Source organism: Brienomyrus brachyistius, unplaced genomic scaffold (assembly GCF_023856365.1).
Source record: "Brienomyrus brachyistius isolate T26 unplaced genomic scaffold, BBRACH_0.4 scaffold433, whole genome shotgun sequence".
NCBI lineage: Eukaryota > Metazoa > Chordata > Actinopteri > Osteoglossiformes > Mormyridae > Brienomyrus > Brienomyrus brachyistius.
Window position 1 is genome coordinate 1 of NW_026042708.1, and position 21382 is coordinate 21382.

The 21382-nt window shown below is 43.6% G+C and overlaps 1 protein-coding gene across 1 annotated transcript in view; it reads left to right on the forward strand.

Annotated features, from left to right (window-relative positions):
• Positions 1 to 71: 71 nt before the first annotated feature.
• LOC125729050 (E3 ubiquitin-protein ligase TRIM47-like) overlaps positions 72 to 21382 on the forward strand; it is a 93735-nt gene continuing 72424 nt past the window's right edge. The window contains exons 1-2 of the mRNA XM_049005601.1: positions 72 to 704; positions 4395 to 4490. Coding sequence (XP_048861558.1) covers positions 114 to 704; positions 4395 to 4490 — 687 coding nt within the window. The 5' untranslated portion in view covers positions 72 to 113. The remainder of the gene's footprint in view (positions 705 to 4394; positions 4491 to 21382) is intronic.

Here is a 21382-nt window from a genome sequence, read left to right on the forward strand (position 1 = left end):
TCAGTCCAAAACCACACCTGCTGCAGCCTGAGAAGCAGGAAGTTCCTCCCACTGTCACACACAGACGACTGTGAGAGAAAACGAGACTGAATCCTATCAGTGTTCGTGGTAAAATGGCAGAAGCCAGAGTTGCAGTGGATGTAAACGAGTTCAGCTGTGCAATCTGTCTGGATCTACTAAAGGATCCAGTGGCTATTCCCTGTGGACACAGTTACTGTATGAGCTGCATTAAGAGCTGCTGGGATCAGGAAGATCATGCTGGAGTTTACAGCTGCCCCCAGTGCAGACAAACCTTCGTACCCAGACCTGTTCTGGGCAGAAACACCATGCTGGCTGAAGTGGTGGAGAAACTGAAGAAGACTGGACTACAAGCAGCTGCTCCTGCTGACCAGTATGCTGGACCTGGAGATGTGGAGTGTGACGTCTGTACTGGGAGAAAACACAAAGCTGTCAAGTCCTGCCTGGTGTGTCTGGCCTCCTACTGTGAAACTGACCTGCAGCTTCACAACAAACTCCACCATGCAAAACAGCACAAGCTCATTGATGCCATCGGCCATCTGAAGGACAAGGTCTGTTCCCACCATGACAAACCGCTGGAGGTCTACTGCCGTACCGACCAGCAGTGTATCTGTTATCTCTCTACGATGGATGAACACAGAGGCCATGATACAGTCTCAGCTGCTACAGGAAGGGCGGAGATACAGGTCAGGCTAATTTAAAAGAATTTCCCCTTTCTATCTAAAAGAATTTCCCCAAAGGGATCAGCGAAAGTATCAATTATTGTTCTTATCTAAAAGTAAATTTTAAATAAATGGATTTTGTCTTAACACATGTTAGTGTAATTGCTACGAAACACTCAGATCAAGTCTGGTTCGGTAAAGTTGTCATGACCTACTTGTCCGGTCTTACTAGCGGGGTTACTAGCTTGTCGGATTTAAGGTAGTCTGGGCAAAATGTAAGTAAACGAATATGAAGTCCATTTAAACTGTGGTACCTTACATCCGACAAGTTACCCCGAAAAGCCAGTAACCCTTCATAGTACAGAAGAACTCACTAGAGCCACAGTACAGTAAGGCCGTGCCGCCGAAGATGTTTGTACGGGACGCCATGACACTCAAAATAAAATAATAAGTATATCAAAAAATATAAATAAAATGATAAATATTTCAATAATGAATCCTTTTATTTTTAAATAATTTCATAAAATTTCATAAATTTCATAAAATTATGTTTCATAATAACACTTGTCTTCTATGTATAATTTTTAAATTTGACAATTTATTGTTTCGTAATAATGTTGCGATTTTCATTAGACAATTATTATTATAAAATAATATTTTCACAATAAAGTTTAACTTTTCACATTATCCACATGCATATTTATACTGCATCAGGAGGTGTTTTGCAGGATTGGCACTGCAGCCACCGGATAAAACTCACACTGTTCCATTGGGACTGGTGTGGTGCTGAGGTGTCACCCACTGCACGGCTGCACTCAGGTTCTCATCCCTGAGGTGGTTCGTCGTGTGGTGGGTGCGGTAAGGCACTGTACTCAGTGTGTGCTCCTTACCTCCGTACCTTACCTTACCTTACCTTACCTTACCTACATCAACACAGTACAAATGTACATGTTAAAAAAGGTCTTTCGGTACCAAGATATACGTAGATTAATACTTTTCTATTCAAGGTTAAAGGGTTCAGCCTTTAAAGCATTGTGTTGGTTGCCATAGGATAATATTTTGGCTTTCAATGATAACCAGTGAAGCTCAAAATTTATGACAATATTAACAAAGAGGTTCATTGTTTTGTCTAATATGCTGAATTATGTCTGACTTGGAACAAATGAAGTAAAAGTAGTCAGGGCTGCAGTGGGACTGAATATCTAACCTGGAATTCAAGCCCCCGGACAGCCCAATATAAAACTATATAAACAATTACACTGTTATTATATGTTTCTATTCACACATCCATTTGCTTGGCTACTGAACACACATTCTTACCTACATGCTTTAATTTTACCTTCATGTCATTTTTACCGGCACATTTCACTAATATTAATAACGCGTGGAGCAGCTTTGACATAAATAATGAAGCTTCGCCTCAGTGCCTGTCCTTGTGTCTCTTCCCCGTGTGGCCAGCAGCCATCGCTATCCATCCCCTTTGTCCTCTCATCGTCTTTGGCCCTAGTGTGTTCTTCCTTTTCCCCACATGGCTGCATTTGGCTCATTGGGATGAGTGTGTGACACAGAGGCTGGGACCAGCTGGTTAAGGGTTTGAGGCAGGTCAGGAACCAACCTCACCTCTTTCATTTAATTATTGCTTTTCTATTCTTCCCAGTGTTTGTTAGTTCTCTGTTCTGCTTGTGAAGCTTGTGCCTTGTTTTATTATGTTCCACATGTTTCTGTACTTTCTAAGTATTGAATTCCTTGTGTGTGTTTCTTACTTTCAGTGTTTGTGGGAGTTTTCCTAGTCTTGTGTTCATTAATATAAGTTACTGCACTTGTTGCCTGTTTTCCCTGCACTGTTGTTATTGGTTAATTGTCTCACATCTGTCTTTGTTAATTCGCTACAGCAGCCTGAGCATTAGATTGGCTACAGAAACCTGCAATGCAGGTTGTGTGTCTGACACAGACAATCACATTTTGTGCAGCGTCAGTGTGAGCCATCGGACTTTATTCTGTATTCCCCACTCCTCCATCAGGCTGCCTCGACTGCAGCCATGTTTTCTGCAGAATGAGACTCTGGGAATTTTCCTGCTCCCAATAATAAGGTCAACAGCTCAGTCTTATCATTTATAAAATGGCATTTGACTGCTAAATAAGCTTCCATATGTATGAATGTCCACATGTCAGATGTTAGTCTTACTGCTTTGGCATTTCTCACCTCTTCCTTTGCTTTCTCTTTTTCTATCTTAAATGTTTCTGTCACCAAACCCTTTCATGTTTGCCTGGATGGGAGAATGTAGGTTGGATCCAGGATCCCCACAACCTCCCTAAATCCTGCGTTATCCACTATGGTGAAGGGTTGTGCATATTGACCAAAGCCTCATCAATCATTTGTTTCTTGGTCTCTATACTGGGAAAATTATACAGATTATTGGGTAATACCCTCACCCAAATCTGATATTATGTATTCATACAATTATTATTATCATTCATACAATTATTATTAAATTATTGAATTATTAAATTAATTATTGAAAATGAATTATTATTAAATTATTATGATGATTAAAACTTACGCTGCAGTGTGTGTGTACGCCGAAATATGTGCTGTACAACAGGTTTGAAACCGGTAATGAGGATTGTGCCACATTTTCAGTTTCCAAAGCAGTCACATGGTTGAGTGCAGAATGAAGCTTCAGATGACCATGGTCACGTGTTCAGGGTGGAACGAAGGAAACTGAAGCTGTGCTTCAGAATGTAGTGAATCGCTTTTTTATTGTCAAGCTTAACATCACTAGCTGCCCCATTCCCTCTGTTAGTCTACGTGTCATTTTCTTAGCTACTTTTTCCCTGGTGAGTTTTGACCCCTTATTGTTCCTTTATTGTGTGTCTTTCCAGTTTGGTTCAGTCTCCTTAATTCCCTTTGTCTTGGAGCTTTTAAGTGGATCCTCACCTTGTTTCCCTGCCTGCACCAGGCTGCGCCCCAACATGCACATTAAATATATGATATGTTCAAATTCTGAAGAATCTTTAATGAATCCCATTTTACACATTTTCCTTTCTGAATTTGCGTGGAACATCAGTGATGCAGACTTTGTCACAGTTTCCATATGAATGGGTCAAACAGTCCAATATTAAACCAACTTCCCTGCAGATTCAGAGTTTTTAGGGTCGCAGGAGAAAAGATGCATTGTTGTTGTTCACAGTGCAGTTTATACACAGTGGCCCATTATCAACTGACATGCGATCTGACATCAATCTAATAGGACGTCAGTTGAGTAGCCGGTCCTGCAGTGCAGCCCAGGACACATTCGCCTTCACATTGCTATAAGAATGTGGCCATATGCAGCCCAGACCACCTCCTAATGTGGTTTGAGTGATCGGATCTCAATGCATCTTCAATGCGTCCTGGGTAATTAGCGCTGTCCACTTGTGATTGGATCACCCAGGACGCATGTTAATACCAGGTGGAAACAGGACCAAAGGGTCTATGTCCATTGAATCCTACCTACAGTCAATAAATCATTAATGAATATCCATCCATCCATCCATCCATCCATCCATCCATCTCCTATCCGGTAATCCAGGTCAGGGTCAGGGGGAGTGCCTGGAGCCTTTCCCAGGCAGCATAGGGCCCAAGGCTGGGGTCCACCCTGGACAGGATGATAAATGAATGTAATCTCAGCTAATGAAACAAACTTGTTTTGTTGTCTTGTTTTCTATCTGTAGAAACAAATGGGTGAAATACAGAGGGAATTTCAGCAGAGAATTCAGATGAGAGAGAAGGAGCTGCAGGAGCTGAGAGAGGCTGTGGGCTCAGTCACAGTGAGTATGAACCTGAGGAGAAGATAACAGCTGGCTTGTAATCATATTGTATCTTCTTTCAGATTCAACAGATTGCAGATTTACAGACTTGTGCGGATTAATCAAATTAATGCTGCTGTGGGTTATTCTGGGTCAGTGGGATAAAGTTGCTGGATTACAGAGTTTAACCAAGTGTTGCAGCAGTAGTAGTTTATTTATTTAAAAAATACCATAAAAGGCCCATTTGAGAAAAATGCAACTTTTCACAACCCAGCGTAATGCAAATAAACACTAAAAAAGTCACCTATTAAACTGAGACCTAATGGTGACAACCAACCTGCCCCATACAGCCACCAGTCTCTGCCAAATCCCTGCAGCTGACAGTGTATGAGCTTAATGAGCGATCATTTCCAATCTGTGCTGGATGGGTTTCAGTACCTGAGGCGTCCAGCATGGTGTCGCTCCAAACCCCAGCCCTGTGCTGTTTTTATACCTCCTGTCGGCTCACATCTCTATTGTACAATGAGGCTCTCTGGAGTCTCAAAAGGGGCCAATTGTAATTTACCGTCCTCTGCTCCCTGTGTCACCAACAGAGCTCAGCACAGTCAGCAGTGGAGGACAGCGAGAGGATATTCACTGAGATGATCCGCTCCATTGAGAGAAGACACTCTGAGGTGACAAAGCTGATCAGAGATCAGGAGAAGGCTGCAGTGAGTCAGGCTGAAGGAGACATGGACAGACTGAAGCAGGAGATTGATGAACTGAAGAGGAGACACTCTGAGCTGGAGCAGCTTTCACACACAAAGGATCACGTCCATTTCCTCCAGGTAACAGAACAGCTACTTTGGCAATAAGAAAACCAGAGTATTCAAATGGATGCATGTTCTCATTTGTATTTCAACTAGTCTGTCATTGGTCAGATGTTAAAGGTTCTGTTAATTAGATTGCAATACACATTTGTGTTGATGAAGCTGTTTAATCAGACTGTGTGTCTGTAGAGGCGCCAGGCTCTTCCTGTCACTCCTGAAGCTGGATTTGGACCCAGAATCTCTGTCAGTCCCAGATCTGATTTTGGGAATTTGAGGAAGGCGGTTTCTGAGCTGAAAGATCAACTGGAGAATGTTTGCAGAATGAAAATGGCAGAGATCCATCACCAGGTTAATACATTTTCTAGTCTGTTCATGTTAATATAGACCAGGGCTGGCCAATCTTACCCAGAAAGGGCTGCTTTTGCTGGATTACTAATTAGAGGACTGATTGGCTGAAGGGTCTCACACCTGGGGTTGAACAGCTGCAGAGAGAGTATGCAGTACAGTCAGCCTCACATTTGTGTGACCAAGTCAGTTTGTTTACAATAAGTTTAAATCTTTGTGATAACTGGTGAAAGAGCTTCACATTCTACTGGCTGCAAAACCCAGATCACATGAAACATGTTTCTTCTACATTACAGAAACCAAAAATCTGTATTATGTGTAACTTACCATGATTTGCAGTTTGTTAAAATGCAATTTTATTTTTTATTGTCCCTCATAATGATAATACCCCACTGCTGTTATCTCCACAGTGAGTGAAGTCCATCTCCCACAAGTAAATTCCTTTTACTCACATCGCTGTTTCTCTCTGTCTCCTTCTAGTTACCAAAGACACCGTCCTACCAGTATTAGTGCCCAGGACCAGAGAAGAATTCTTACACTGTGAGTCTGTTCACACACACACTTCTCTCTCCCTGTATGAGGTGGAGTGTGTTTTATTGTGTTTCATTTTCTACTGCTAGTGGAGCTTCTCTTTCTCTCTCCCGCTGCCTCCGGGTCTTTCACATTTACATGAGCTTTTTATCTCAGTGGACTTTAAATCCAATTGCTAAGTAAGGCAAGTTTATTCAGGGTGCTTTTCCACTGCACCAGGTTCGGTACTTTTGGTTCTTTCCCTTTTCCATTAACTTCCAGTTGAGTACCAGTACCAGAAGTTCCAGTACCAAAAAGCACCACTGCAACTGCGATACTTTTTCGGTACTTCAGAACTTTGGTGTGGGACTTACAAACACGTTCATTGTTGTCTTGCCCGGCTCGTCCACTTCTCATGTGTGCCACGCCCCCTGATTACCCACTTGTGCTTCCCTGATCGTCTCCAGCTTTGTCCACTTACTTTGATTAGTCCCGTCCTATTTAAGTCCTGGTCTTACCTGTTTCCCTTGTCAGTCATAGATGTTAGTCGGCGTCAGATGTTTTCAGTCCTGAGTCTCCCCATTAAACCCCCGTATACCCTGAATCCTGCCTGTTTGCCTGCTTTCCGCTTGCTCGCCCACCTGTGCGATTACCCGCGTCCAGCGAGATCGTGACAATTGTCAATTTAAAAGACAATTTTAAAAAGTCTAAAAGCCCAAAAAACAAACAGTTAACTTAAAAGAAGTGACATTGTAGAGGCAGCGTATGACTCAACTCCTGCTGATTTAATTTATTGAGAACCTGCAGCAAACAGTAACGTTTTAATCCCTGATTATAATGAACTGACAGTGTTAGCAGACCTCAGGTCTTCAGGAAGCTTATTCCATAGACAGGGAGCATAGAAACTAAAAGCTGCTTCAGCCTGTTTGGTCTTCATTCTGGGACACTGAGTAAAGTTTCAGGGGTCTGGATGCTTCAAAGGTTTAAGGAAGTTAGTGCCATTTAGTGCCTTGTAGACAACGAATAATATATTTAAAAATCAACCCAGGAAGCCAGTGCAGTGATTAAGGAGCTGTGTGATATGCTCCACTTCCTTGGTGTTAGTGAGGACTCTGGTGGCAGCATCCTGGATGAGCTGCAGCTGTCTGACTGATTTATTACCAAGACCTGCAAAGACACCATTTCAATAGTCTAGCCTGCTGGAAATAAACACATGAACAAGCTTTTCCGTATCTGGTTTAGAGAGAAATCCTTCTCTCTCTCTCTTATTGTGCTAGTTTCAGCTTCTGTTGGGTGGATCTTAAGCAGACCTTGGGCTGGACCTGGGAACACTGTACTGATGCCTCATTTCCACCAACATGGAGCCGGTGCTGGGCTGGTTGTCACTTGATGCCTTTTCAGAACCTGCCTGCATTTCCACCAGTTTAAAAAATGAACATAGGTGACAGTGAGAGTAAAGGCTCATATGTATTCCGTTTTGTTGGATTTGTTCTAATCTGTTCCAGAGTAAGTTTTTATAAGCTGCCAACTGTCCTCTTACCGATCGCGCTATTAAAGATGCCAATAACTGAACTTTGCAATCTGCCTCATGATCTCTTCGCCACTCAAGTGCCACTATTTTATTTATTAGACCTGGTTTTCATTTATAATGCAAAGTTACTCCGATAATAAGCTGGCTAGTTGTTTTACTGCTGGCACCGGAAATATTAGACAAAACTATATTGGTGATTGACTGAATTATCCAGGTATGCGGACGGTTTGGACACGATGGCCCCTCCCACTTGCACTGATGTTATGAGAACTTTTTTTTTTTTTTTGTGGTGGCCTATAGCCTTCTACCTTTGACCGAATCACAGCCATGATATACCGGAGTATCTTCTTATATGTTATTGCTTAATTATACTGCACTCATAAAGCATTATAAACACAGCTATAAATATTTATAAAAAAGCATAACACATTATATCCACCATTATAACGCTTTATGAATGCTTTATGACACACTCAGCTATAAGGCACTATAGATACCTTCATAATGCAATACAAAGCATCCTTAATGCTTATACCGATCATTGTAATGCATTATGAAGGTATTTATAAGGCACTAAAGATGAAAGCTTCATACATCATTCATTATGCATAATAAGCATGCCTATAATGTGTTATGCCTTTTGATAAATATTTAAAGCCATGATTATAATGCATAAGAATGGATTATTATTTGTTGTGATTTTTTTTAAATTACTAACAACATGGCCTTAAGTGTTCCAGAGATTTTATAGTGTTCCGTAATCTGAGCAAATGGAAGCATGTAGATGATGAACAAAGAGGCTCAGTGAGGATTATAATTCTAATTGGTGATCAGTGTTGACACACCACAGCACACAGTGCACAACACCGAAATGTGTCCTCTGCATTTAACCCATATGTGACATCGTGACATAGCAAGGGGCAGCTAATTCAGCGCCCTGAGAGCAGTGTTTTGCTTAGGGTCCCTCAGCGGTGCCTTGCTGGTCGGGGATTCAATCCAACAACCATTAAGCCACCACTGCCCACTGCCAATAACGGACCCTTGAGGAACTCCACATGTAATTTCTGTTCATTCAGATTCATAATTACCCTTCTGACAGAAAGTAGTGCCTGACTTGTAAAAATAATTCAAACCCATTAAATAAGGCGGCGGCTCCACCTCCTTCCCTAAGTGCTCTAGTCTCACTGATAAAGGGCAGGTAGGAGTAGCTGGTTTGATCAGGGCTGCTGCATAGTTTTCATTTGACCCCATTTCAGTTTAACGCATAAAAATCAAGGTTTATCTTGATATTAAAATCAGTCATTAATAATGATTTTCCAGCCACAGACCTGATATTCAGTAAAGATCAGTTTAATGTATTAAACACATTGTCTGACCCAGTGTGTAGGTGACACACAACTGGAGTCAGATGAGAGAGAGAGTAGCTGTGGGCTTTGATGCACTTTGTTCCCCCTGAAGTCAGTCAGAGCAGGAATGGCTGACACTGGGGCTGCTCCTCACTGCCTAGTGTGGGCTGTAGCTACAGCAGGGGATCCAAACCAAGTCAGCGGCGGGCGGTGGGGTAAGAGCCCAGCCTGTCCTAGGTGTCATCATGCACTGTAATGCTGAAAGCTGGGAAACTGCCCTCGCTTTGTTTGGGTAGCAGGAACTTTTGGTATCACTCAGTAACAGCTCATCAAAACCTTTTATCTGCATCCTTATCTTGTGTGAGCTACAGTATCTATGAGCAGTGAGGTCCGGGGGGGGGGGGGGGGGGGCTTCCTTCCCTCACATTTGCCCTTTTTGTGCATTCGCTGACTGTACTTTTTTTCAGATTCATTAATATTGCCTAAGACGGCACCTGCAGTCTTACCCAAACTGGCTGTGACACTGAACATCTCCTAAGTCTGTGCTTTAGGGCCATGACTTCACACGGCACGACTACACTTGCGTGCGTAGTTTACATCTATCTGGAGGACTGAAGGTCATGTCCACCGGGGGGCAGTGCGAGAAAACCATCTTGGTCGGTTCCTTCGTTTCCAGTCTCACTTGTTAGTATGAGGTTGTGGCATTAAATGTTGTACAAGGAGTCAAGACGGCACTCTGAAGAACACGCTTTGATTAGAGCTACAAGCCCGCTTGGTTTGTTTACCATGTACTGTGAACTATATGCAGTTTTACTACTGTCTGGTTTTATTTAATCATCCAGTGACTGCAATAACTATACATAGTCATGGTTAGCTTGATGATAGGCTTGCTGACTTTCTAGCCTAAAGAAATAGGCTGAGTTCTGCTCACCTTGTTCAAGCCATTTTTGCCACAATCTAACAAAGGCTCCTTCTGCCTTATGTTTATATATAATCATACAATTTATTCTGTAAGTCACCTCCTACAATTTTTTCTGTATCAGTAAGACGAATGACTGGTTTGCAGGTTAAAGCAGTAAATCTCATTTATAATTTTGTTTTCTTCATCTCTTCCGATTCGAGCCAAGTCACTACTAAACCTTCTGACAAATTTTGCTACATGATGTTATTATTGCAATACGTTTTTCTGTATTGGGTCTGTTCCAGTGTAAGTCAGTTAATTATTCTATATTTAAAATAGCTACTTTATTTCTCAAGATTGATCTGTTTATTATCCAGTTTGAAGATATTTTATATCCAGTAGACGATGACAAAGATTGCATGTTCTCCCCATGTCGTTGTGGGGTTTCCTCTGGGTACTCCGGTTTCCCCCCACAGTCCAAAGACACGCTGAGGCTAGTTGGAGTTACTAAATTGCCCATAGGTGTGCATGTGTGAGTGACTGGTGTGTGAGTGTGCCCTGCGATGGGCTGGCCCCCCATCCTGGGTTGTTCCCTGCCTCGTGCCCATTGCTTCCGGGATAGGCTCCGGACCCCCCGCGACCCAGTAGGATAAGCGGTTTGGAAAATGGATGGATATATATATAATATATATAACCGCACACACACACACACACACACAAATAGATTATATGTTATATATTAGATAAGTGTCAGAAAAATCGATGGATGGATGGAACTGTATGAAAAATAATGCTGCTCATGAAAGTAGGCAAGTAAGAATTTCAGGTTAGAATTTCATTGTACCTTGTACGCATGACACTGCTTTCTTAGAAACTTATACTGCCATTAAATTTTGAAGACGCTGTACAAAGAAGGACACAATAGTGTTCGGAATATTTCTTTTCTTGTCTGTGAAAATATACAGCTCTTCTGGACACTCATTCTTAAAAAAATCAGATGCTACTTTAATACTATCTGTACCGTTAGTAAAGACAATGTTCCGTGACAAAACGTGACCATACTGCCACCCCAATTTCTGGTGGCACTGCACGTCGCGCATGCGTCTTGTTATCCTCATGTAAGTGCACAGACGAAGCCGGAATCAACACAGAAAACGTGGCAGCCAGACTGGTACCTCTCCGCGCACGTATAAGCGGACGTGTTTGTATAGACTTTTATGATGCATTTTACTCCTCCGCGGACGACCGCCTGCCGCACTCCAAATTTGTCTTTAAACGCCAACATAGATGATTTTGATGAGGATTGGGGTAGTTTGCAAACCCTACAGCCAATTTGCACGGTAATAAAACTGTTACATACATATAAATGCGTATGCATATGTGTGCAGACTTGTTGACCAAATTGAAAATCTCACACCAGCCAGTTGATCAAAGCTGGCAGCCCCGTGAACTGCCGCTCTGAATTTGTAAAACGTAGGGAAACATACACAGACCTCGCGGCTGTGGTACGTGTGCAGGGAATATCAGAATTACTACTAATACTTAAATAGGACACGTGCGCATGTGCAAAGTACACAGCTTGACCAGAGAAATATGAACGTTTCCATGTACGCATACGCGGTGTAATACGCGAGTGCTGCGCTTTGCGGAGAACCAGCCTAGATGCGTCCGCGTTGGGAGCGTCGAGTCGGCGCGCTGCTGGAGAGAGGTGTGTGTCCAAAGTGGATTAAAAGACGTTCATATTGTGACCTAAAGACAAACTCACTTTTAGTGGTAATCTTTGTTGTGTAATTTTATGGTTAATATGTTTGATGAATGCTGTTTGTAATTTTATTTACCTGTAATTAAGCCTATTAGTTTAACATGCGCGTCATTTCGGCGCGTCTTCCCACCGGCGTCGCGCGGGCGACCAACATTTCCTGAGGTAATTCACATATTAGACTTTTTATATTTTATGTATCGTACAGAATAATAGAGCGCAGGCTAAAGTGCAGTTTGGCCCCAGCGAGTCTCTCAGCGCGGCGTGTCTCACAGCGCAGGGGGCAGCCGGAGCGCCGCAGACTCGGGCGGCTACATGAGTATATTGGGAATAAAATGTGTGTATTGGAGCGAGTTCTGTGTGAGTGAGTGTGTGAGGTGTGACAGTGATAATGATGGAGATGCTGGGCTTTGTCATGGCATCAATCGCTCTTCCTCTTGCCTACAGACTCCTGCCAGCTGACGCTGGACCCCAACAGCAGAGAAGTGTCTCTGTCGGGGGGGGGGGACAGGAAGGTGACAGGGGGGGCAGAGCAGCCATATCCTGATCATCCAGAGAGATTTGACAGATGGAGCCAAGTTCTGTGGAGAGAGAGTCTGACTGGTCGCTGTTACTGGGAGGCTGAGTGGAGTGGAAATGGAGCCTGGATAGCAGTGACTTATAAAGGGATCAGGAGGAAAGGAGGGAGTGACTGTGGGCTTGGATTCAATGACAAGTCATGGAGTCTGTACTGTAATACTAACAGTTACTCTGTCCTGCACAATAATAAACCGACTCTCATACCCATAGAGCCCTCAGGCTCCCGCAGAGTAGGAGTGTATCTGGACTGGGGGGCTGGTGCTCTGTCCTTCTACAGAGTCTCCTCTGATGGACTGACCCTCCTGTACAGATTCACCTCCTCATTCACTGAACCCCTCAATCCAGAGTTTTGGGTTTATCCAAACCCCCCCGTGTCGCTGTGCATGCTGGGATAGCTCACTGTGTGCTGGAGGAATCATTTTTACCTTATCAGAGTCTCACATGTCGCTGCTTCTCCGTGGCAAAAAGGTAAAATCTCTGCTTTATAACCAGTATAACCCTTTTTACTCTGTCTGAAGTGTGACGTATGTTAATAATTGGGTTCTGTAAGCTGAACAAACATACAAAATGACTGTTTTTCTCTGACTTATGTTCTATGTTGTCTGTAAATGCACCAAAACTGCCAAAACAAATTCATAGTACATGCAGTTGTACCAATAGAGTGAATTCTGATTCTGAAAAAAATAAAATGTAATGAAATCTAAGCCTGATGAGTGGGGGGAGCTTTTCCCCTCCCCTCTATATGTATATTTTATATTTCTGTCTATATATTGTATTTGCTACCTGTACACTGACAATAAAGGCTTCCTATTCTATCCCATTAATGTCCCGGTTCCGCGCTGCCCAGAACGTAACTGAGTAACAGACTTAATCCGCGCTCTCTGCTCACTGAGCGCAGCAGCCTGATATCGCAGCGGCGACGCTTTGGCCAGCAGGGGGCGGCAGATGGCAGACCGTTTATTAACTCAAAACCTACAGCGGTCCTGAGGTAACTTAGTAAAGATAATAACATAATCAAATTAATCATATATTAACTAAGTAAACATAAATAACATAAAATCTTAATAAGGCACGTTAGTACAACAACAGAAAAGCACCTGATCATCATCAAGTAGTGTAGGTGATTACCAATTACCAGAAAAAAATCACATAAATCCTGTTTCATTAGGAATCCTGAGATATATACAGTACTGTGCAAAAGTCTTAGGGAGTCATAGGAGTCATCAGCTGGGTCCAATAAATCTGACCGCCGTAGTCACAGTTAGCATTAGCACAACTTCTCTATCCATGGCCTTCTCACTTCATAAGTCAAAGTCAACTTTACTGTCATTGTGTATGAGCACAACGAAATGGGGTAGTAGGGCCAATAAAGGCAGTAGAATAGAATAAATAACAATAAAGGCAGTGCGACAATTAGCGTCCTGAATATATACATATATATATGAAATTGCTAATGGCCACATTCGGATTCAGATATAAAGTCAAAGTAATTAAAAATCTGGGGCCGAGTGCCTGAAAGACTACAAGTCCTGCTACAGGTTGTCCTGTAACTAATAGTTGTCCTATGGACAGATTCCCCCACCTGAGCTGTAGATCTCTGCAGCTCGTCCAGAGTCACCATGGGCCTCTTGGCTGCATTTCTGATCAGTGCTCTCCTTGTTCGGCCTGTGAGTTCAGGTGGACGGCCTTGTCTTGGTAGGTTTACAGTTGTGCCATACTCCTTCCATTTCTGAATGATCGCTTGAACAGTGCTCCGTGGGATGTTCAAGGCTTTGGAAATCTTTTTGTAGCCTAAGCCTGCTTTAAATTTCTCAATAACTTTATCCCTGACCTGTCTGGTGTGTTCTTTGGAATTCATGGTGTTTTTGCTCCCAATATTCTCTTAGACAACCTCTGAGGCCGTCACAGAGCAGCTGTATTTGTACTGACATTAGATTACACACAGTTGCACTCTATTTAGTCATTAGCACTCATCAGGCAATGTCTATGGGCAACTGACTGCACTCAGACCAAAGGGGTCTGAATAATTACGCACACCCCACTTTGCAGTTATTTATTTGTAAAAAATGTTTGGAATCATATATGATTTTCGTTCCACTTCTCACGTGTACACCACTTTGTATTGGTCTTTCACGTGGAATTCCAATGAAATTGATTCATGTTTGTGGCTGTAATGTGACAAAATGTGGAAAAGTTCAAGGGGGCCGAATACTTTTGCAAGCCACTGTAAACCACAGGCATCCCCCTAACGGTAAGAAGTGTGATCCGCTTACGACTGACACGCAGTAGAGACAGGATCCCATCCAACACGGGATCCACTATAGGCTCACACAGAAATAAAGGAGAAAAACACCAGCTGCCTTTTCCAAGCTGTTTACATTCCTGCGCTTCCTCATGGTGACAGTAACAGCCCGTGTCACATGACCACTGTCATGTCCTACCCATCACACCTGCCTGACCCTCCTGTCTCCTCATTAGCGTGACCCTGATGATTCATGCCTGTTGCTTGTTGCCCCTCGTTAGTCTTTGCATTTAAGTATCTATTTGTCTCGTCAGCCCCAGTCCGGTCATTGATGTTAAACCTTCCTGCTGCCTGTGACCTTCCCGGTTGCCAGTCCTCCCATTTGTGATCCCTCACGATCCTCTTTGTTTCCAGTCTCAGCCCATCTAGTTCAGCAAACCCCCTTTTTCTTTCGCTACCAAGGATACAGAGATGAGAGTCTTTTACCAAGCGTACGGTGTCCAGAGTGGATGAGCATGACCACAGTGAGAAGAGGATCTGATGGATGGAGGACCTAAGTACCATAATCTTAGTAACGCATGAGCAGAATTGGACCATAAGAGGAACTGGCCGGCTCCATCTCACACATGGTACGTGGGTGTAGAAGTTACTCAAAACCATATGGCTGAAATCCTCCACATGTGCATTTTGAATGTATTGGGCATGTTGTCCTGTTTTAACCATGAGAATCCAGTGAGGGGCGACTCAGTGGGTAACAGGGCTGCCTTGCAGCTGCAGTGTTGAATGTTTCCATCCTTCTCCTACACTGTCTGTGTGGCGTTTGTTTGCTCTCTTTATCCCACATGGGTTTCTTCCTGCAGCGACTCAGACAGGCATCTGTAAATTGTCCGGACTCCATAACTGTGAGTGTGCCTTGTGATTAAATGGCATTCTATCCATGGTGGACCCCAGCTTTGTGCCCTGCGTTTCCTGTAATTGGCTCTGGGATACCCTTGTGATAAGTGTTTGGAAGATGGATGCATCACATCTTAGTACTTGTGACGATCTATCCCGTCTCCTCCCAATTGAGCCAGCAGAGGTCACTAAATGCCCTCCGTAACTCTCCTAACCCTCCCCAGCTGTATCCCATCATTGACGTTCTCCACCCTGATCTGTTAGCCTCCTACACCTCTCTCCCATCGGTGATTACTGTGTATAAATGTTCCTGCTCTCATGGTTCCTCAGCTCCGTCATCGTTGTTCCAAGTGTTGTTTGCTGTATTCCCTTAATAAAGCCTGTGTCTTTCCCAGAGCTACTGCATCTGAGTCGTCCTTAACCCAGATTATATTACTCATCACATAGAATATCCATTTACATTTAACCCCATGGACACTAAGCTTTTCTCCCAGGGGTCTAAGGTAAGAGAGATCAATTGGACCAATTCGTCCAGATAAATACATTTGTAAAAGAAGTAGTGAATACGTTTCCAATCAATTCCTATTACACATTGATGTTATAATCAGAAGCCACATTATGAAATGGAATATATCCAAACAGCATTTTAATCTGACCAGTAGGGCATGCTGTTGTATCACTTGTAGAAACACTTTTGCATTTACCAGACTTGTTTACCCAAAGTGACTTACAGCAGTGGGAAGGGTTATGTTTTATGCATATTCTTGGGGGATTTGAACCCATGACCAATGCATCATAAATGCAACACTCTACTTGTTCAGCTAGAGAATCTCTATGAAAAAAGTCCTAATGACTTGAAGTAATCAGCTCCTAATGCCAGGTAGCTGAAAACACAATGAGGTTCTTCCTCAATGTGATGCTGCCCAACCCAGCAGACGGGAATCTGATGAATCAGACACGCCTGCCAGTGTCCAGTTTAACCTTTGGGGTCCGTAGACTCGACGGCCAATCAGAGATGGCAGACAGCTGTCCGCATGGCCCCGATTGAGCGGTACGTTTGCGTAACCTGCTGGCTGTAAAAGGAGACCATGTGTTTGAATGCTGCATCGCAGGCCTGACACATGAGAAAGACCAGATGCCAGCCACCTCAGACATGTGGATTTTATCTGTGTTCCACAGGCACTTCCATATAAGTGATTTACAGGAACAGCCAGTCTAGTGCAGGGCAGCGCAAACACCCTCATGCATATACTGGTTTTAGCACAGCTTCATTGTAAAGCATATCAGATGGCCTCAGAATCCTGCTCCCTGCTTAATACAAGGTGAATAGGGAGTAGGAACTGGGGGACCAAGGAGTAGTGGACTATGGTATTAGGGGCCACAGGACTAGGAGACTATGGGACTAAGGGAATAGGGGACCAGGGGAAAAGGGGCTACAGTGTTAGGGACTATGGGACTAAGAAACAAGGAGACTAGGGACTTGTGGATCATGGAAGTGGGGCAAAGGGGAATTGGGCACTATGGACTATGAGACTAAGGTATAGAGGCACCACAAAATTTGAGCACTTAAGACTAGAGGACTGTGGGACTGCAATGCATCATCTCCGGAAACCTGTTTACTCCTGCTGGGCAGCTTTCATGTGGCACCCCCTGCTGGACAGTGGAGACACTACAGAGGCTGTGTATTGTGTTCAGTCACCTTTTACTGTAAATCACACATGGGTTCGCGCTCATTTGTGTCTGCTCTGAATCCCCATGCGCCGAGGTGAAAACTCCATCCACTTCAGGTAATTCAGGGGCCTCTTGCCAAGTTATGTGAGCTTCGTGTCTGATTCTTTGGGCTTCCGTACTGGAAGCAGTCCAGGGTAATTCTGGGAAAGTGTGGAGCTTAGACAAACCAAACTACAGCGTAACATGCAGCCAAGGGGGATTTTAAGATTTTGGTATATTGTGTGGGCATCTTTCTGTTCTTGATATTGATTGATGTATGTAATTATGTAGTATTTTTAATATACGGATAGCGCACTATTGTATACAAAGCGACAAGCCAAGCTTGCAGTTTTGCAGTGATCATGTGCTGCCACCTTCTGGGAAAACGAAGAACGGATTTTCAGATTAAGATCTAAAAAACTACACATTTACATTTTAGCCCATGTTACACTGGGCTTTTCTCCCAGGGCAGTAAGGTCAGAGAGACCTACCAGAGAGAAATCTACCATAGTTACTGTTGTATATACATTTATACTGACTTACATTTTACTTATTTATCAGAAGCTTTTATCAAAACGACATACAAATGAGGAAGCAGATTGACACTGTACGGTGCTGGGCGTCGCCCCGGTATGCAAAGTGCTTGGAAAGATTAAAAGCGACAAAACATTGTATCAAAGATCGAGTGCAAGTGCATCAATTATTAAAAATAATACTTAAGAATATCAGTAACAGAGCTCAGCACCAGCATGTATGGGTCCGCAGGACCTGGGATGATGAGCCCAAAAACACCAACGCAAATCCCCAAACTGCACAATACCCACCAACTGTCTACTACCCCTCTTCCATCCGGAAGAAGATTCTGCAGCATCAGGAGCAGGTCTGCACGACTGTGCAATAGCTTCTTCCCCCAAGCAGTCCGGCTCCTGAACAGCAATAAGTCTTCCATTCATGGAATCTGGTATTTTCTTGATCTGTTGACAATAAACTTTTTGTGCAGCAGCAACCACAGCCTCCCAGATACTGTTCAGAGAGCTGTACTGCTTTCCTTCACTGTAAATCTCCCGTTTAAGCAGGGCCCACAAGTTCTCAATAGGGATTATGTCAGGTGATTATGTCATTATTCTGTCATCCTTAAGGCCTTTACTGACTAGCCATGCAGTGGAGTACTTCGATGCATGCGATGGAGCATTGTCCTGCATAAAAATCATGGTCCTGCTGAAAGATGCTGACTGTTTCCTGTACCACTGCTTGAAGAAAGTGTCTTCTAAAAACTGACAGTAGGTTTCGGAGTTGAATTTGAATCCATCTTGGTATTTTCTGGGAAAGTAGAGTGTACCCTTGGGGAGGTGGGCTCCGGCTGGGCTTAAGATACGGTTTCATTAATGAGACTCACATGGTCAGAAGGATTGAGGTAAACGAGTCTCACTGGCTGTTTCTGAAAGTGGGACCCCCCCCCCCCCAATAAAAATCTCACATCTTCCCATTAAAATTATAAAATTGTAACTCTCCACTATGATTATTCATGTTACAAGGTCCAACTGACAGCACTACTTTGAGGAGAGTTCTTCATCTTCTACCTGTGTGTTGGTAGAATAGTGATTCAGAACTTGGGCCTGTGATCTGAAGCAGGCGGGTGTTTGCCGTTGTACCTTTGAGGGAGGTTCCTCACTGAATTAATCTTGTTTGTATAAACCTTCAGCAGCGAGAGTAGTAACTATTGTAGTGAGATGGAGCTGGAGGGTGCGATCTCTTAAGGTATCGTGATTTTGTTAAATTGATTGATTAATTGTTGTGGCCAGCGTGCGTATATAAGATCCAGTTGTAGTTGTCTGTTGGACCGCCCTGTAACCAGTGACGCGACTCTCCATGTGCCAGTATCTCCTTTTTCAAAGTTGTGGGTATCTCCATCGCTGCAGTTTGCGAGGGCTTGGTAACCTAGCCACTTGCAGTTGTTTCCCGTTTTAAGGTTCCCTTTTAATAGCGCTTGTACTCAGTCAGTGGATGGCGATTTGGTGGAGTGTCCCGGACCGGCGTGAGCCAGGCAGCCGGCGGGATACTGAGCCACTGCAATTGCTGCTGTTTTGTCCTGCTGTGTTTTCTGCTTTTGTTTCGTTTATTTTGTTTTCGGGTTTCCTGTTTAATTAGTATTAAGTATTTATGTGTTTTGTTTAGTTTGTTGTACGTAAACCGTGGGGCGCCGTTGGGGAGGCTTGGTGTTGGGTGGTGAGGATCTGGTTTGGGGGGGGGGGGGGTAGGTCCTGGCGATATAGCGCTGCGTGGTCGCTCTGCCTTCTTAGCCCACCCCCCTGGTGTGTGTATCTACGCCATGTGATGTGCTGACCCCATGGAGTACCTTCTGACAGTGTGTCCCCCCACCCCAAGGTAATAGCTGCTGGGTTTGGGTTTCTTTGTGTGATTGGAGTGTTATTCTAACATGATTTGATTTGTACCATTTGTGGGTAGTAATTTGTTTGCTGTTTGGTTTTTCCTTTGGAGTGTTAACTGGAAGCAAAATAATAAAGGCAGTGTTCATGGTCTTCACGTCCCCCAGGCGGTGATTACGAATCTGTGTCCTTTTATATCGGAGTGGGTTGCAAACTCCTGTACTTAATTCTCTGGGTGAATTTCCCAGAGTGGCGTAGTCGGGTCTCCATTTCTGTGTCCCTCTCTGCTTCCTCCCTAACCGCTACAGATTTGACGCAGTCGGCAGGATTTCACCAGTATATGGTGGAGATGTGACTCCCTGATCGCTCCCTGGGAAGGTTAGGTGAGATTTTTTTGTTTTTTTATTTTTTGGTGTTTAATGTGTATTAGTGGAAAGGCAAAGTAAAACAGCAGCATTTGTTTCTCAGGAGTCGGTACTATTTTGAGTAAATTTTGTTTGCTGGGCTTTGTGTATCCTGTCTAGTTTTATCCTCTGTTGTCATTATGGACAATAATGTTGTCACAAAGCTAAACATTGGGTGATCATCTAAGACAGAATTCCATGGCACAACATAGGCCTTCATTGTGGATTGTAGCCTGAGGTAGAAGAAAAATGAGAAGCCAGGCAGACTGTATTCTTTTTGAATGTCCTGGAATGTGCGCACAACATTCGCATCAAACGTATTAGAAAATGTGAAAACCCCCTTGGATGACCAGGGGGGACAAACAAAAGCTTTATAGTCTGACAGAAAGTGGAAATTGTTCCATAAAGGAGATTGTTGACCTATTACTTTTTCAGCGTTGTACCATGCAGCTAAGGTGGATGAAAAGATACAACCAAGTTTGTGTCGTGATTTACGAAGACCTATCCCTGGGAAAGGTAAGTCCTGGAGTCCGTGGGGATGCACTATAGCCGATTCAATACCTCTCCACGACACTACACTGCCTGCGTCTGTCCAAGTGCGCATAGCCCTAATTTGAAATGCCCAATGCTAGAGCTTAAAATCAGGGAGGGCGAGGCCACGGTCTGATTTGGTGCGCTGTAAAACTGAGAACCGTTTCCTGGGTTGTCTGCCGTTCCAAATTAATTTGGATACAATGAAATTCAAATCTTCAAAATAATTTGGAGGTGGTACACATAGAATCATAAAAGACCAAAAGATAAGTGAGTAAAATATTCATTTTGATTGAACGGCATCTTCAGCTAGAGAAAGACGTGGAGACAAAAGGCTGGAGGAGATAAAGACAGTGCAGAAAGAAGACGACGTATGCAGACAAGTGACAAACCACTGTTTCACAGAATGGCCAGAGAGATGTAAGTTAGATCCAGACATTAAACCATACTGGCAGCGCACAATGGATTTTCACCTTGTTCACGACCTTCTCATGAAGGGAGAAGGACTTGTGATACCTCCCCCCTTGAGAGCGGATGTTCTTCAGCGTCTGCATGAAGGCTATCAGGGAATTACAAAATGCCGAGCCAGAGCTACACTGTCAGTATGGTGGCCCGGTATCACAGCACAGATTAGCCAGATGGTGGACAGCTGGGTCCTAAATGGCCAGATCTGCAAGTTTTTCGCAAGCAGGATGAGGAGAGAAGGCGTCAGCAGGCAAAACACTACAACCGCAGACTCCACTCCAGACCTCTCGCAGAACTGACATCTGGTCAGACAGTTTGGATTAGCACAGAAGGGACTGCTGGGAGTCGTCAGACCTGCAGATACTCCTAGACCATATGTTGTAGAGACTGTAAAGGTCATCTTTGGCCTACAGGGACTGTTACTAAGTCAAGTTGACTGGAAAACCACCTGACAGAATGGACTTGTGAACAAAGAGGGAAGTTCAGTAGAAGAGAGAGAG